The following is a 17146-nucleotide window of genomic DNA, read 5'->3' on the forward strand; positions in this document are numbered from 1 at the left end:
TCTACAATTTGTCATGCCTCCTACGCTATGGCCTGGACTGGCTTACGGAGTCCTCTACCTTCTCCAACTATGCTCTTGAAGCCAATGTGGTGCGACCGTTGAAACTCTCTGGCATACTCCATAGCAATCTGCGATCTCTCCCCGACTCTCTCCGGCACCATCTACTCATCCGGGATACCTTAATCGCTTGGAGAGAAATAAGGAAGCACCTCGGAGTACCGTCCTCTATTTCAAAACACCTACCGCTCCATGGCAATCCATCCTTCCCCCAATCTGGAGTCTATACTCCGTACCAACTTTGGGCACACAAAGGTCTCACCTCAGTCTACTCTTTTGTCCGGCCGCCCGACTCTTCCATCAAACCATTCTCAAAGCTTGCTGCGGAATTCAACCTGCCACAGTCTCATCTTTTCTATTACCACCAAACTGTCTCCTTCATCAAATCTTGCTCCTGTAATCCTGCGAAGAGTTTTCAGACATTTGTGGATGACTTGATTCACCGGAAACATTACTCCATCTCTCTCATCTATGGCCAGCTTGTAATGCACACAAATAAGATTACGGTGGAAACGTTGTTCGATAAGTGGGGCTCCGACTTCCCTCAAACGGACTTGGCACAGAATATTCTGAACGGTTACCTAAAATTGAGGAAATATGTACTAGCCGAAACATGGAGAGAAACCCAGTTTAAGTTAATCCACAGGGCTTTTATACCAGCCTTCTACAAGTCTGACCCGGGCACTACTGCTACCTGCCCCAAGTGCAATGACAACAGGCCGACCTTGGCTCACAGATTCTGGCATTGTCAGGTGATTTCAGTGTTCTGGGACCTTGTGTTGGACTTTATCCATTCTGTCCTAGACATTCGCCTGGAGAAGTCTCCACATTTTCTGCTTTTCGGTTGTGAAGCTCCGAGCTTGGCTACAGGGTCCTCTAAAAAGACGAATGCACCAACCCCTCAATGGGCCTACCTCTGCGCTTTGGCAGCCAGGAAAGTCATACTAAAGACCTGGATCTCTAATGTCTCCCCCACAATCTCTATGGTATGCAACGACTTGAAAGCCCTACTCTATATGGAAAAAACTGACCTGGAGACCAGGAAATTTCTCTCCACGGAAACATTTTTTGCTAGATGGCTGTCATTCATTGAGCGAAAATTTCACGAAGATGAAAGGAGAACTTTAATTACCTCATTCCAGTATACAAAATGGTATCTGCAAACCTCTATTGCAAACACTTTGGGTAGTCTGAAGGTCTAAGACATACATAGATCCACGTGAATCTCGGGAACGTAACTTAACCCTTCTTCCCTCATTTCAATCTGATTCTCATGGTCGTATTCCAACTCCCCCCCCCTACACCTTCCTATATCCTCTTTCCTCCCCACCCCCAATACCACTGTTAAAGCTTATGTCAGGTTATGTGGCCAGTACAGAGTCATCCGTATCTGTCTTTTTGATGTTTATTGGTTGACGTTCTCCTCCCGTCCCATGCAAGAATGTTTCAACCCCTTCCCCCCTTTGCTACTTTTCTTCCCCGAGGTCCTTTTCTTCCCCGAGTTTGTATTTACCGTTTGTACCCTCATATATGTGAACTTTTGGACCCATATTGTTTCAAAATAGTTTCAAAATGCCTCATGATTTTGTGGTAAAACATACACCTTATTGTTGGCTTACTGGATTATGCACTTTGTTTGTACAACCTGTTCTTTTTCAATAAAAATATTCTAAAATAAAAAAAAAAAAACAAGAAAATATGTGTATAGTGCAGTATTCCCCTCTGCTCCAGCGCATCAAGGTAACATTTGCTCGTCCTCCATCTATCATAAGGAGAAGGATGGGGGAGGGGAAAGGTGAAAAAATGAGAGTTGGAAGGCTCAAGGACTGTGAGGAACCTATTTAAACTTGCATGAATTGACCATTTGCATGTCATCATTTCTTACCTTAACAGTTAGTCAAGAACCGGCAGCTTTATATTAATCCATAATAGACCAATCTTTGCTCTTGGAGAAAGGGAAAGCCCACCTATTGAAGATAGGGGTCTCTAAACATTTTCCCCAATCTTGGTGATTTAATTCCCCTGTAAAGAGCAGAAATATATATACACAGAAGGCTTTTCAATGTTTGAGCATATAATTTGCCAGAAGGGAAAATACCCCAAATGGAAGCCTATTCAAAAGATGTATGACCACTAGTACTTATAGCAATTTAGCCAAAACATTTCATCCCTGTGCCATGTCAGTGTATTTGTGACAAAACCCAGCTCCAATACATGGCAAGCAGGATATTTCCTGTCTTCGGAGAAGCCTCTATCTCGTGAATTTCTTAGATGTGCTAATGAAAAATCATTAATTATGCTTTAATATTATTTTATAGATGCTTTCTTACCACAGGATGTCTACATGATTCCCGTTTTTCTAATGGAAAAGGAAGCAACAGCACTGCGCCAGTACCCTGTCCAGTGGATGACCAGGTAGTAAAAAAGATACCGACTGAAGTGTTGGCCTAACAAACCCTAAAATGTAAATTGTCAGTGGGTGCTGGAAAGTTGAATGGCTCATTGGCTTTTTATGTCTCTGAGAAGCTCCAGTGCCTGATAAAGTTCCAGGTTCAGCCCAGACCGCCACCAAAGAGGAGCATGTGGTAACGGGCATCTTTTTCTTTTTCCAGAATGAAGAAGAATTGAAATTAATGTAATTGGGAACTTGGGTGCAGAGATCTTGTTGCCAGAGTTATAAGAAGCTAGTGTGTGATTCATGCTGCAGACTTTATTCGAAAGCAAAATGTCAGTTTTAAGGGTACAAACTCTCATTTTGCTGCATTAAACTGAGCCTGTACCTTGCACATGCAAGGCAAACAGCAAGTTCACTTTAAGGCTACATAACCTACACTCTCTTGATCATGTGATATACTCTGTTTTGAGCGCTTAGAACTATCACATGAGAGCACGGGAAGAATCATGTATGCTTCAAGTTAGTGTTTCTTCTCCTCTCTCCTGCGAGTTGATTGGCAAGGGCCAACCCATGTGTCTGGAGGAGCTGGGGGCCAACCCATTAGTCCGAGGGAGCAAGGGCTATCCATGTGTCTGAGGGAGTAAGGAGAATAAGTCCTCTGTAACTGCTTTGTTGCTTACACAGGGCTTAGGACCCTTTTCCCGCCAGTGACAGCACTGAGCCCAAGAATAGCTAACCACCAGTGCTGTCATGTAGGCTTAAGCAGAGTAGGTCAGATGCTTCCTCATACCTGGCAAACAAAACAACAGGACAGAAAAGAGATGTTTTAGCAAATGGATGAGCCATCTTTAAAGTGAACCTCTTGTTTTTACCTGTATGAGCAAAGAACAGGTTTACTTTAAAATTAAGTTGCTGTTTGTATGCTATACATTTCCTTACTCTCAAACATCTCCAATACTGTATAATGTATGTTTATATCTGTACAGTCAATGCCTAGTGTTCATATTACATTGAGCAATGGATGAATCTGTGCTCAATTATTTCATACAGAAACTCTAGCAGTGGGGCATATGACCACATGCCACAACATAAGGTGACATGAGGCCATTGTAGAGGCTGGAGCAGACCCTGCAGGGGAAGATTTTTTAGGCCTTGCGCACACTGGACGTTTTTACAGCTGCTCCTAGGGGCGTCTGACTTTTTTTTTTCCTGCCTCTAATTGCCCCTCTACGTTAGTCTATGTGTCCATGCACACATAGGCTTTTACCAGCGTTTAGTGGCAGGAGCTCTCAGAGGCAGAAAAAAAAAAAACAGTGCTAGTGCATCCAGGGGCAGCAGAATTTGTGCAGAAAAAAAACGCTTGACGCTACTAAAAGCACCTAAAAGCTAGTGTTTGAGCAGTAATTCATTTTAAATTGTCAGAATAAATTATTTTCTCTTTCGTTCATTGACGGACACAGCTCCTGTTCTTTATATTCATTGAGTTATACTGCCCACTACAGGAGTAGTACACTAGGTAGAAAAATAATCTGGCTACGCCTATGAGCAGTCCCAGGAGGTGTACTCCCTCTCTCTGCTATAGGTACTGTGTAGTTTTTTTCTGCCTAGTCAGGAGTAAGGACCTAGTTCCTTGCTGGGATCTCTGGTCTTGACAAATTTTTTCTTTAGATAGAAATTTTTTCTCCTGTTTTTTTTCCCTGTGAGATCTACAATGAACTGCTGGACTGGGCGACGGGCTGGATAATCTAGATCCAGTGGTCATCTGAGTGTGGCCAGCGAGCGCACGCACGCATACCCCAGCTCTGCGCTAGGTCAGTCACGACATAACCCCACTGGACAGGCTGGCCTACGAGTTAAACGCCTCACAAGGTTGCATACGACCTTGCAAGTTGCAGCGTTCCTCCTGGCCGACACTCCACCCCCCCATTTCGATGGAGAGGGGTTCTGTCTAGAGCAGTGCCCGCCGGGTTCCTGGTATGGTGAGTAGCTGTTCCCCCCTCCCCCTGGAAGGTTTTGGGTGGACGTGGGCCCTCCTTGGCACGGTCATACTTCCAGGTTCCCCTCCTTCTCGTCAGGCCCCCCCCCCTTTCATCTGTCCCCATCCTACTTCCCCCCCCGCCTCCACATATGCTGGTTGCTGTGTGGGTGGTCTAGTCCACCTCCTGGGGTGAGGGCAGGGCGCTATGCTGGCAATAGGGGCCGGGGGGTGCGCCACTGGCGACCGAACGACCAGCTATGCGAGGGGGGGTTGTACCTGGTAGGGGCTCCTGCCAGGGCACCCCGTTCTGCCTGGGTCTGTCCTTTTGAGGCCTAGGGATCCCTCCTGGGTCCCTGTAAGCCTCGTGGTGCGGCACGGGGCCGCCATTTTGCTGTAGCCTGTGTGTTTCTATGCACGGTGGCCATGTTTGTGTAGTCCGGCGGCTATTTTGCGGTGGTTTGCAATTAAAAATAGTGGCGGCCATGACAGTGGAGCCTTGTGGGTGGTGATTTATGCGGTGGGAGCCCCTCCTCATCCCCTGGTACTAACTCCTGGATCCTTTCAAGTTCTGATCGCCGCACCTGGAGTGCAGATTATCCTGGTGGCTGCAGGTGCCTGCTGGGTGGTGAGTCTGGTGGGGTTCTCTCTCTCTTTGCTGAGGATCACTTCATGCTTTGTGCCTGGTGACCAGGTGGTGCTGCCAGCCCGGTGGGGGTTGTCCCTTGCAGTTTTTTACACTTTTTGTGGGGTCCCCTTGCTGACTCATGAAGTCTTTGGAGCATCCATCCACGGCAGTCCTGGAGTCCTTTATGTCCCGAGTGGATGCGGCTTTCGGGCAACAGCCTAGCAAAAAGCGCCCCCCGCCTTCCCCTGCCTCATCTGTCTTATAAGATCCTGAATCTGATTCGGCCCTGGCGGGTGTGGGTCACCCTGCTGGGTCTGCACCCACACGCCTGGAATCCTCCTGATAGTGATTCCTCCACATCTGCAACTGCGCACGAAAAGGCGCTGGTGGGCGCACTGATTGTATCTGTGTGTGAGACCTTGAAGATGGAGGATGCAGCTGCGACGGAGGCGCAGGTTCCCATTGGCACTCAGAAGCCATCCAGAGCGGCAAATCGGTTTCCTTTCCCCGCCTTTTTATACAGACTTGTCGCTACAGAGTGGGGATGACCAAAGCGTCCCCTTGGGGTCCCTAAGCGATTTTCTAGGCGTTACCTCTATGGGTAGTCCCTTATTAGGAAGTGGACTTTTCGATATCCGGATTGAACAAGGCAACCATGATTCCGGTTGAAGCGTCCCTGGCCTTTAAAGATACGGCTGACAGGAAGGCGGAGGATGTGGCCCGCAATATGTACACTCTGGCTGGTTCTTCACTGAGGCCGGTATTGGCCATTGCCCTTGTTGCAAACTCTGACCGAGTGGGCTAAGCTTTTATGCCGTGACCTAGAGGCAGAACAGCTTCCCCCTGCCTTTGCTGAGCTTGTGGACCAGCTGGTCAAGGGACTGCAGTTTATCTGTGATGCCTCTTTGGATGCGTGTACTCTAGTGGCTGGGCTCTCGGTTTCTGCAGTGGTCCTTCGGCATGTCGTTTGGCTCAAATGCTGGTCTGTGGACCAGACTTCTAAAAAGGCCTTGACTGATCTACCCTTTCAAGGAGATCGGCTACTTGGAGCTTGATGACATCATTAAAGGTCTCACTTGGGGGAAGAGTACCTTTCTTCCGCAGGCTACTAAGAGTAAGGAACCTCGTTGAAGAGGTGGGCCCTTCTTCTGGGCTCAGAAGTTTTTTCGTCCCTCAGGGTCGACTGACAAAGGGCTCGAAGTCCCCCAGCCAGGTTCTTTCATTTGCAACTTGTGCCTGTCCCCGGACCGCTTACAGGGTCTGGTTATGATTGGTGTCGTTATGATTAAGCGATTTTTATCTTGAAACACGTCAACCGACACGTCTGTCCGTGTATTGCAGTCTGTCTGCTGTATTCATGGAGAATAAAGGAGTTCTATTGATTTTTATTCAACATCTCTGAGTGCGGTCTTTCTCTTTTTGGATGTCCGCTTACAGGGTCTGTACAAGACCTGTTGCTTCAAGGGGTGATTGTTCCGGTCCGAATTTGGAATATTTTCAGGGTTTTTACTCAAACTTGTTTACAGTTCCAAGGAAGGAAGGCGCAAGGTGCATCCAGTCCTGGATCTCAAGTCGCTGAACTGCTTTGTGTGGGTGCAGAAGTTCAGGATAAAGTCCATTCACACAGCGGTAGCATCCCTGCATCAGAGGGATTTTCTTGCCTCCCATCGACATCAAGGATGCTTACCTTCACATTCCAATATGTGCCACTCACCAGCGCTTCCTTTGCTTTGCCGTGGGAGAGAAGCATTATCAGTTTGTGGCGTTACGGTTTGGTCTCGCCTCTGCTCCTCGGGTCTTCACAAAAGTATTAGCCCAGTGCTAGCACTGTAGCCAACAGGGGATTGCGATACTGGGCTACTTGGACGACCTCCTTCTGTAAGCAGTGTCTCCTACTGCTCTGGTGAAAAAAAACTGAAAATCGCCATACGAACTCTGCGGGAGTTCGGCTGGATTCTGAATTTTCAGAAGTCTGCCCTGGTTCCATTCACAAAGCTTGACTATCTGGGTCTGACTCTGGACTCAGCCTTAGCCAGAATGCTCCTTCCTCTGGACAAACTCCAGAAATTGCAGACTGCAATTCGTCTCCTGCTATCCAGCAGATGGTCATCCCTCCGGACTTGCATGTGGGTGCTGGGCCTGATGGTGTTTACCGTCGAGGCGGTTCCGTTTGCACAGTTCCATATGAGATCCCTGCAAAGGTAAATTCTGCCCAAATGGTGCAAAACTCCGCAGTCTCTGGACAATCAGATCCGGCTGAGCCGGGGAACTAAGGAGTCCCTGATATGGTGGCTTCATTTTCCTGTGCTTCCTCTGGGAAAATCCTTCTTCCCCTTGTATTGGACAGTGATCACCACGGATGCCAGCCTGTCCGGCTGGGAAGGCGTCCTCGGCAAACATTCTGCTCAGGCAATCTGGACACTGGAAGAGTCCAGACTGCTGATCAATGTCTTGGAACACAGAGCGATCAGACTGTGCCTGGACCATTGGACAGATTGTCTTCATGGATGTCCAGTGCGCATTCAATCGGACAATGCTAGGAAATCTACTTCTAGGAAGATCTGCCATCATACGTGGAAGACTTGCATTGCGTGGTGTGAGTCTCTTGGGGTTCATCCTTGCTCCCTTCTTGGTGGTTCGGATCTTGACCTTCCTTCAATGAAGGGTTGAACAGAAATTGGCCTGGAGTACCACCAAGGGTCAGGTGTCTGCTTTGGCGGTCTTCTTCCAACGACATTTGGCCACACACTCCCTGGTGCATACCTTTTCTTCAGGGTGTCCGACATTTGGTTCCTCCAGTGTGGTGTTTGTTGCCACCTTGGGACCTCAATTCGGTGCTTTCAGGCCTTAAGAAACCTCCCTTTGAGAATTTTCGGGAGATTCCCTTGCTTACGCTGTCTCAGAAGGAGGCTTTTTTGGTGGCTATTACCGCAGGGTGTCAGAACTGGCGGCGTTATCCTGTTGTTCACCTTACCTGGTGATTCACAGAGATAAGGTGGTTCTTAGCCCCTGTCCATCATTCCTCCCCAAGGGTATCTCTGATTTTCATTTGAATGAGGACATTGTGTTGCCTTCCCTGTGTCCCAGGCCTAAACATCCGAAGGAAATTGCCATGCATGCTTTGGATGTGGTCCGGCGATTAGGGTGTACCTGGCAGCTACAGAGTCTTTCAGGAAGTCAGACTCACTATTTGTGCACACGGATGGGCCTCGGAAAGGGTTGTCTGTTTTTCTTCTGTGACCATTTCCAGATAGATCAAACAGACGGTGATTAAGGCCTATTCCATCAAGGGTCCTCCTTTCTCTGTTAAGGCGCACTCCTGGGCCTTCCGTTATTGCGTCAGTGATGCAGGTTTGCAAGGCAGCCACCTGGTCTTCGGTGCACACTTTCGCAGAGTTTTATAAAGTGGATGTGTTTGCATCTGCAGATGGTTCTTTTGGCCGCAAGGTTTTGCAGGCTGCTGATTAGAGGACTTGATCCTTTTCGAGGGTGTATTGTTTTTTTTCAGGTAGGCTCCAGTTGTTTTGGTTGAGCTCCTGTTGCCTGGTTGGCTACTGTTTAGCCTTTAGTTTTTTTGCTGTTCCCACCCCTCATGTTTAACACTGCTTTGGGACATCCCAATGGCTGTGTGGATCAGGAGCTGTGTCCCTCAGTGAACGAAAAAGAAAATGGGATGTCATTATTTCATTTTATTCAATTATCGTTCATTGACGGATGCAGTTCTCTCTGATTCATATCAGTAGGGTAATACTGCCCCCTACAGGAGTAGGACACTAGGCAGAAAAAAGTTCTGGCTACGCCTATGGGCAGTCCCGGAGGGTACACCCTCTCTTCCTACATAGGATGCTAGTTTTATCTGCCTAGTCAGGAGTAAGGACCTAGGTTCTTTTGGTCCTGGCAAAGAAGTAATTTTTTTATGTAAATTTTTTTTTTTTTTTAACTAGTCATTTTTTCTCCGGATCGTTTTTCCTACGAAATCTTCTAGCAATTATGCCGGGATGGGCGACAGACTGGACCCCCATATCCAGTGGTCACCCCAGTCTGGCCATCAAACGCGTGCAGGCCTTAGCTCCGCGCTGGGTCAGCGGCGACATAGTCCCGCTGGACGGGTAATGGCCCCGCAAGTTAAATGTCTCGCCAGGACGCACACGACAGGGTTTAGGCTGATGTCGCAGCGTTCCTATTTGGCCGACAACCCCCCTACTCCTGTGGCGTGGGGTCCTGTCATAAGATGGCGCCCGCCTGTGTTTCTGGTGTGGTGAGTAAACGTCCCCCCCCCCCAGCCGGCGGATTTTGGGGTGGACGTGGGCCCTCTCTCTGGGATGTTTGGACCTTCACACTCCAGGGTTCCCTCTATCCTGTTGTGAGTACTTGTTCTTTTCTGCTGTTCCCACCCCTCATTTTATGGCACTGCTTTGGGACGTCCCTACTGATATGAATCAGAGAGAACTGCGTCCGTCAATGAACGATAGAGAAAACTGGATTTTTGACTTGCCTTAAAATCCTTTTCTCTTAAGTTCATTGACGAACGCAGTACCCGCCACTCTATTTTGAGTTGGGTTGATGTTACTTTTCTGACACTGCTTTGATACAAAACTTGCATCCTATGCAGGAAGAGAGAGGGTGTATCCTCCAGGACTGCCCATAGGCGTAGCCAGAACTTTTTTCTGCCTAGTGTCCTACTCCTGTAGGGGGCAGTATTACCCTACTGATATGAATCGGAGAGAACTACGTCCGTCGATGAACTTAAGAGAAAAGGATTTTACGGTGAGTCTTACTGTAAAATCCATTTCTCTGATGTTCATTGATGGACACAGCACCCACCCCTCTGTGGAGTTGTAATTCTTCTGAGACTGCTTGTAATTAAACTGAGTGCCTTTTTTTGTAAAAGCTTTAGACACTGTCAGGCATTTGACGTTTTTGCAAAAACGCTGCTGGCTCCTAGGTGTGTTAAAAAAAGGTCCTGTGTGCATGAGGCCTAAGGCTGGGTTCACACTATTGCAAATTGGATGCAGGTTTCTCTGCATCCAATTTGCATGTCAGGAGATTGTGACCAGCTCTCTAATTGCACAGGAGACCTGTGCTGTTTCAGGTCAGAATTAAGCTAAAAATTCGGACTTAAATCGGACCTGAAACCGTGAACAGGGACGCACCGGACCCCTGTGCGGCAGTGTGAACCCAGCCCTACAGTTTTGTCTTCAGAGATGCAAGAATCCCTTGGGTGTTTAAACCTTTTCAATACAAGACTATAAAGTGTTATCAGTTTTGGTTAGAATTGCACTTAGGTGGTGATGGAATTGGTTGAAAACTTTCTCTGTACAACATTGTTCAACCTCAGCCTCCAGTCTATGTTTTATATGTTCTGTTTGCCTTTGTTACTTACTTTACACACCGACGTGCTGCAACTTTTCTTGCATTTAACAACAATAACCACATATAAGCGCTAAATGAACCCAATAGATAATGGGTGATGACTGTAACAGTTATCATAAACGATGCAGCACCCTCAATGTAGATAAGGTATAAAATCTATTAGAAGTCAATTCCAAGATAATACAACTGTTGATAAGACAGTGGCAAACCTTGTGCAAGGACCCCAAATCTGCGATATACCCCAACCATGGGTAAGGATAACCCACAGGATGGCTGCCAGCAAACCCACTGGTGGAGACATGGGACCAGCCAGGATGGTGCAGAGGTACAGGTGGCCATGCTGTACTTGAGGCCATGGAGATGGTGATGGAGGGGGTGTCCCGATGAATCACGAAGGAGGGCGGCCAGGCTCCTATGGTGCCAGGTGGATGAGAGGCAGGAAAAGAGTGGAGCGGTGATGGTGTCACCGTGGCTGATCGTAGCAAGCCGGAGGTCCCCTTGGTGGCGGATTCACAGCGTGAAGAGAGCCAGATGTGACGTCAGTGCTACCAGGATTATCCATTCAAAGCGAGGCTTGAACCACTGAAAGTGAGTAACTGGAACCACTGGTGGAACACAGATGGACAGGAGGGGAAGCAGGAGTTTGCAGCTTTCATCTTTTGTCTTGACTGCACATTTCGGGCGGGGCCCTTCTTCATATCATGTAATATGGACAACAGATGAAGTTAAAATTGGAGCTGGTGCTGAAAAGGAAAAATATGAGCCTTTTTCTTAATGGAGCCACAGCTCTTTATCTTAAAATGATAAAAATTTATAGAAAAAAATTGTATATATACGGCAACGCTGTACAGTCCTGGTTGGTATAATAAATGCCATTGTATAAAAAAATGCCAATGTATAAAAACCCATGTATAATGGTATAAAAAATATCTCAAGTTAAAAATTAAAAAAAAATGATAAATTGTGAATATCAGTGGTTACTAAGGAAGGTCCAATAGGCAATTAAAAATAAAAAAATAATACAAGAAAAATGTCTATCATTAACAATTTGTATTATAAATGGGAAAAAGAGGGGATGAATAACTAGGGAAAAACTAGGAGGGGGAAATGGAATACACATTGTGAAGGAATCTGCTTACATCCAAGGACTAATGACCAAGTCCAAGAGCAAAAAAACATCCATGAAGGGGCCAGTGCCTATAAAATGCTGTGCACCTCCAGCTCCTCGTTGAGCCCATTAGGGGTTAAGGATGCCAATTTATAAATCCAAAAGGATTCCCGTCTACACAGTAGGGAAACCCTAATTTATTCCTAATTACCTCTTTATTAGTAACCATTGCTATTCACCATTTATAATTGTATTAATTTTTAACTTGAGACATTTTTTATACCATTATCCCCTCCCGTCCATCTGTGTTCCACCAGTGGCTCAAGCCTCGCTTTGGGCAGCTACTCTTGGAATCCGCCGCGAAGGGGCCCTCTGGCTTGCCACGATCAGCCACAGTGACACCATCACCACTCCACTCCTTTCCTGCCTCTCATCCACCAGGCACTATAGGAGCCTGGCCCTCCATGTTTCATTGGGACACCCTTCCATCATCATTTCCACCTCCACAGCCTGAAGTACAGCATGACCACCTGTACCTCTGCACCGTCCTGGCTGGTCCCATGTCTCCACCAGTGAGTTTGCTTGCAACCACCGTCTGAGTTATCCTTCCCCTTGGTTGGTGTATATCGCAGATTTGGGGGTCATTGAACAAGACAAAAAAGCTCAGTTAAATAATTAATAAAAATTTATTGAAGTGGCATCCATCCCTAAATTGTTACAAAGGCACATGGAGGGCTACACCCAGCTAAGGGTTGCCCCCAAGAGAAGACGGGGGAATGGGATACCTGAGATGCCTTAAGTGGAAATCATATAACAACCTATGTTAATATAGGTATACTAGTAGTGAAGCAAGAGATATAGTAAAAAATCTTTATTAAATAAATTCTCATAGAACAGAACATATACAGACATATTAAAACCTAAAAGAGTTGCAATAAGTAATAAACAAGGATTCACAATATGCTTTCTTGGAAGACCAAGAACAGATAGGGTACATAGTACATAGGTACTATAGGTACATAGGGTACATAATGTAAGCCCAGCTGTTCGAGAGCAACCCATGAGTCGCCAGTCCTAACCCAGAAGACACAAAGGGCAGGGGTATTGATGGGCGGGAGGCAAGACCTGGTGGCGATATGAGGAGGGGGGGAGGAAGGGAGCACATAGAAAAGCAAATAAAAGGCAACAAACAAAACAAAAAAATGTAACAAAGAAAAAAAAGAAAAAGGGAAAAATGAATATATAAAAAACAAAAAGAAAAAACCCAAAATTTTGTGTATGGACACAAGAGTTCAATATGTCATATACCTGCTGAGGTTTAGTTGTGACGTCTCAAAAGGGAAGCCGCATGTATAGAGGCCAAAAAAAAAAATTAGGGGAGAGTAATTTATAAAACAAAAAGGTCTCAAACCAGAGGGAGGAGGGGCTCCTTATAGCCCACAGAGTCCCAGCCGGGACCAGTTGTGATTCAGAAAGAACTGGGCAAGGTTAGGTTGAATAACCTCCTAACTATATACAAAAAAAAAAAAAAAAAAGAGGAGAAAGACCAACCTTAGTTGGTGTATATCGCAGATTTGGGGGTCATTGAACAAGGTTTGCCTCTGTATGATCTTGGAATTGACTTCTAATAAACTTTATACCTTATCTACATAAGAGGGTGTTGCATTGTGTAGGATAACCGTTGCTATCATCACCCATTACCTATTGGGCTCATATAGTGCTTATATGTGGTTATTTTTGTTGAGATGTTTACCCATTGAGCACCCATCTTGGTGCATCATTCCCTTATAGCTGCTCTATGACCCTTATGTACCTATTGTCTCCCAAAACAGAGGGGGTGCAAGTCCTGGTAATTTAGCGCCAGACTACTTTTGTGTTTTCAGTGACTTTTTCTTGCCTTTTTAGAATACCAAGTTTTTCAAGGAGAACATCTAGCATGTCTCACAGCCTCAGTGAGGAAGCACAAATCAATCAGTCTCATGTTTCAAACGCAGACTTCCTAGATGAAGTAAAAATGCAAGAGGAATCTTCTTTGACGAGTGTGAATTTTTTAGAGGAGCACTCTGTGGGAATCGTCGCTAGGGAACAGGAGAGTGTTCTCTCAGAAACAGAGTTTGTCAGTAATATCGTGCCTACTGCCATACAAAGCTCCTCTCCAGTAAGGACACTTCATACAGATGATAAAACAGAGCAAGAGTCTATAAAAGTGGATGACCCTGACAATGTGTTCATTGATACCAATCTGGAGAGTATTTCTCAGGTGGCTTTTGGTGACCAACCAAAGCATTTATCAGAAGATTTTGAGCTCAGAAATGATCGCTTGTCCACAGGAAGTTATGTAACATGTTATTCTACAGATAATGTGGAGAAGAGCAGCCCTGAATCTGGCTTCTCGAACCCTGAGGACAGTACCGTTACAGTTAAAGGAGGCCAAAAAGAGCCTCCAACTATGGAAAATTCTCCTGGAGACCATCAAGCACATTTACTTAATACAGTTGTGAGTTCAACAGAATTATTGGACATTACAGAAGGTGACACCAATGTCACTGAAAAAGGTAGCACAGAAGTCATTACACAGCTCTATGAAAGCAGAAGTAATAAAAACATTCTGTCACACAGAACCTCTAGTATCACGGACTGGACCTTAACACTGGACTCAAATCCATCAGTCAGCAGTTCTAAACTGGTTAAGATGGTTTTATATGTTCATAATGTGAATGGCTTAGTTCTGTCTTTAATAGCAGAAAATGATTTCAAATACATCAAGGAATCCATTAAGGATGTGGTAAGTGTTCCTATCTACATCTACAGTATACAACACAGTTTTTATGGCAAGACCTACTGTATTTCTTTCATGTTCATTGAAGGACACAGGAATTCAGATACAGTCAGGTTATACTGATGCTTACAGGAGGATTGGACACTGACAAACAGAATAACCATAAGCCAGCCATCCCAGTATTTCCCCTTCTCCACCCAGCATGCCTTGTTTTTAACTAGTGTCCTGGGGGATGGACATCTATACTCCAGCTTATCAGAACAAAGTCTAACCAATATTTTGTACTAGCTTTTTTTTTTTTTCGAGCATTCCTCTTTCATCGACATCAAATAAAACTCCTTGTTACATCACTGCTTGGACTGATCTCTATATAGCCGCTATCCAGATCTGAGTTTCCCCACCTTAGCTTCAAATGCTGTACCTGGAGCCTGCTGTACTGGATATGCAGGACTAGCCTGGAATGTGACCTTTAGGCACTAGGCTGTCAATTGTGACGCTTTCCAGGTCCAAAGCCATGGCACAGCCCCAGGTATGTTCTTGTCTCTGAAGACTCTCTTAGTGAGTAGAGCTTGTTGGGATAAAGCGTCGGGAGCTTACCTCACTAGCACCATCGGGTGCTGTTTGAAATTTCTCGTTGCTGTTGGTTAATTGTAGTAAAGATTAAGTCTGAGTGACTTGTCCTGTGCATACTTCACACTCCCTTTCCTGCCAGTCAGCATTGGAGGAAGCACCATGCCACTGCTGATGTTTCTCCTGCATGCAGGTACATCGTAGAACTCAGCTCTCTGGTCAGTTACCACTGCCTGCCTACAGTTCTGGACTCCTCTGGCTACCAAAAACTTTCTCCGCACCAACTTTCTTTTGTTTGTGAGTACTTGGCCTTAGCACCTCCTCTGGTGCCTAGTTGCCTTACTACTATACACCTGCAACATATCTGCAGACACACGGGGGAAAGTCCTGCTGTTAACAGGAGACCGAGCCCAGTGCTTCCCTAGCTGTTTTGGGGGCGTCTTCTAGGTATCCTGTGAAGGAACTGGAATGTGTAATCGGGAATTGTTATTTGGTCTTCTTCGTGGTCCATTGGGTGAAGCCGAATTCCTGACTCTGTTCTCTGGGACCACAATCTCCACTCAGGACTTTTTGATCTTGTTGGCTCAACCCAAACATTGATCAGCGGGTTACATTCCAGTGTAATCCCCTACTGAGTCTATCTCCAAAGATTTTGGCTCAGGCCAAACCACTGGTCCCTGTGACTATCTCGGATTGAGATTTAGAGTCTTAACTAATTTCTTTCTGTGGAGGCACCCCAGTCACCTGTCCATCACCCCAGATTTATAGGGTAGTGTATTGAATCATATCAATGCTCCACCCTGCATTTTAGATTTCAATATGTTTGTTTATAAATTTTTCGTGAGGCAAGAAAAAATACACAAAGATGCTTACAGTTAGGGTCCTTTCACACGGCCGCTCCGTGTGTCCGCAAATCATCCCATCCGTTTGCGGATGATTTGCGGACATAATGTAAGTGAATGGCATTGCGGATGTCAGCGGAATACCATCCGCTGACATCCGATTTTCCTCCTTTCAGTTCTGTTCCATTTTTTCGAATGGAACAGAACCCTATTTTTTCATCCGTGTAAAAAACGGAAAGGAAGGAAAATCGGATGTCATCGGTGTCATCCGCTGACATCCGCAATGCCATATACTTACATTATGTCCGCATATCATCCGCAAACGGATAGGATGATATGCAGGCACACGGAGCGGATGACACAAATGTCATCCGCTCCGTGAAAAAAAAAAAAAAAAAGTCCCGCAGCAGACTTAAGCAGCGGAGCGGCCGTGTGAAAGAACCCTTAACATCTGCAATGAAAGATAACATATAACAAAGCTAAACAGTCAACATCGTCCTCAGAGGAGCTCATGGCAATGGCATACATGGCTAAAAAACACCACTCCAGTAGTCTCCATGGACCGGGGCAATGTCCTCTAGACCTGGTCTCACTCCCCCCCTCCGGCGCCCCCAGGGGAACACACTGTGCCCCAAGGGGGGAAGCGGCCACCCAGCCCCCAGTCCACCGTACCACCGCCGGCATTGGAAAACCTCACCGCCAGCACTGGTATACCAGAGCCACCGATACGTCAAATTTAGACAAAAGGCCGCTGCAGGCGGCAACGAAGGGTCAACAATGACTAAGAGAACCACGTCTTTGTAAATCTCTTTGCGGTAGAGAGAAGAAGAGAGCATGAAGGAGAGAGAGATGAGGAAAGGAAAGAAGAAATGGAAAGGGAGCGAAAAGAATAGAGTAAGGAATAGAAGCAGTAGGAGGAGGTTGGTGTCCAGGTCCATGAGATAGGGCCCAGGCGACTCGGAAGAGCCGTCGGATCCCGGCATGTGGAGGGAGTACCCTCCTGTTTACGGGGGGAGCCCGCCAGGTATCTCACCCCGGGGTCCCAAGTCTTCTGGAAAAGAAAAGGAGAGTTGGTGCAACAATAGTTGCCCAACAGGAAATTGCGGACTTTAGAGGCACATACTGAACAGGCAAGATAGTTTGGTTAAAAACATTTTACATTTTATTGAAAATATTCTTTTTTAAAAAAAGGGAAAATCAAAGAATTATATGTGCATAATACAACATATTAAAACCAAACTGTTTATGGAGAAAAACCTCCATATGAGTTCAAAATGGATATACAAACATTGTACATAGATTGTTACAAGAGGTACGTGTGTTGTACTGGTCTGGAAAGGTCTACGCCTTTCGCATTGCGCTTCTTCAGGACCACAGACGATTAAGTACTCTCTTAACGGAATAAGCAGAATATACAAA

The 17146-nt window shown here is 46.0% G+C and overlaps 1 protein-coding gene across 2 annotated transcripts in view; it reads left to right on the forward strand.

Moving 5' to 3' along the window:
- The window catches only part of HPS4 (HPS4 biogenesis of lysosomal organelles complex 3 subunit 2), a 94648-nt gene that overhangs the window by 51796 nt on the left and 25706 nt on the right, over positions 1-17146 (forward strand). For both annotated transcript variants that reach the window (XM_082244001.1, XM_082244002.1), the window contains exons 11-12: positions 2376-2472; positions 13442-14321. In XM_082244001.1, the coding sequence (XP_082100127.1) occupies positions 2376-2472; positions 13442-14321 (977 nt within the window). The remainder of the gene's footprint in view (positions 1-2375; positions 2473-13441; positions 14322-17146) is intronic.

The sequence above is a fragment of the Pelophylax lessonae genome (genome assembly GCF_965119305.1).
Source record: "Pelophylax lessonae genome assembly, chromosome: 1".
NCBI lineage: Eukaryota > Metazoa > Chordata > Amphibia > Anura > Ranidae > Pelophylax > Pelophylax lessonae.